General features: G+C 53.8%; 1 protein-coding gene across 1 annotated transcript in view; it reads right to left on the bottom strand.

Annotated features, from left to right (window-relative positions):
- The window catches only part of EMH_0071220 (uncharacterized protein), a gene marked incomplete at both ends in the record, with an annotated part of 4,531 nt that extends 4,159 nt beyond the window's left edge, over positions 1 to 372 (bottom strand). The window contains one exon of the mRNA XM_013499077.1: positions 3 to 372. Coding sequence (XP_013354531.1) covers positions 3 to 372 — 370 coding nt within the window. The remainder of the gene's footprint in view (positions 1 to 2) is intronic.
- Between the last annotated feature and the right edge of the window lie 180 nt (positions 373 to 552).

The raw sequence follows: 552 nt of genomic DNA, 5'->3' as shown, positions 1-552 counted from the left end.
AGCAGCAGCAGCAGCAGCAGCAACAGCAACAGCAGCAGCAGCAGCAGCAGGAGGATATGGGTTTGTGAAAGCATCATCCGGGTGTTCACTTTGCTTCTTTAAGCGATTCTCAATGCATGCAGGATGCATGCATAGGGGGGCCCCTGACATAGGGGCCCCCGATAGGGGCCCCCCTGACATATGGGGGCCCCCCGAGAGGGTACCCGCAGCCATATGGTTGGTTGCTGATAGATGGGGGCCCCCCGAGAGGGGGCCCCCTGATAGATGTGGGTCCCCCGCGGAGTGGGGGCCCCCCGAGAGGGGGCCCCCGTTGTGGGTTTCCCCCGAGGGGGCCCCCATGGGGGGCCCCCAGGGTGAAGGGTTTTGGGTCATCGATTTGTTTGGAGAAGCCGAAATCTACGATTTTAATGTGTCCGTCGCTGGCGATGAGGATGTTCTCGGGTTTGAGGTCTCTGTATAAAACCCCGCGGCCTGAGAGAAGAAAAGATATTTATATATATTTATGTTTATATATATATATATATGTATATATATATATATATATATATATGT

Source organism: Eimeria mitis, genomic scaffold (assembly GCF_000499745.2).
Source record: "Eimeria mitis Houghton genomic scaffold, Emh_scaff3972, whole genome shotgun sequence".
Taxonomy (NCBI): domain Eukaryota; phylum Apicomplexa; class Conoidasida; order Eucoccidiorida; family Eimeriidae; genus Eimeria; species Eimeria mitis.
Note: the sequence above shows the minus strand (reverse complement) of the source record. Positions and strands in the feature narration are given on the sequence as shown.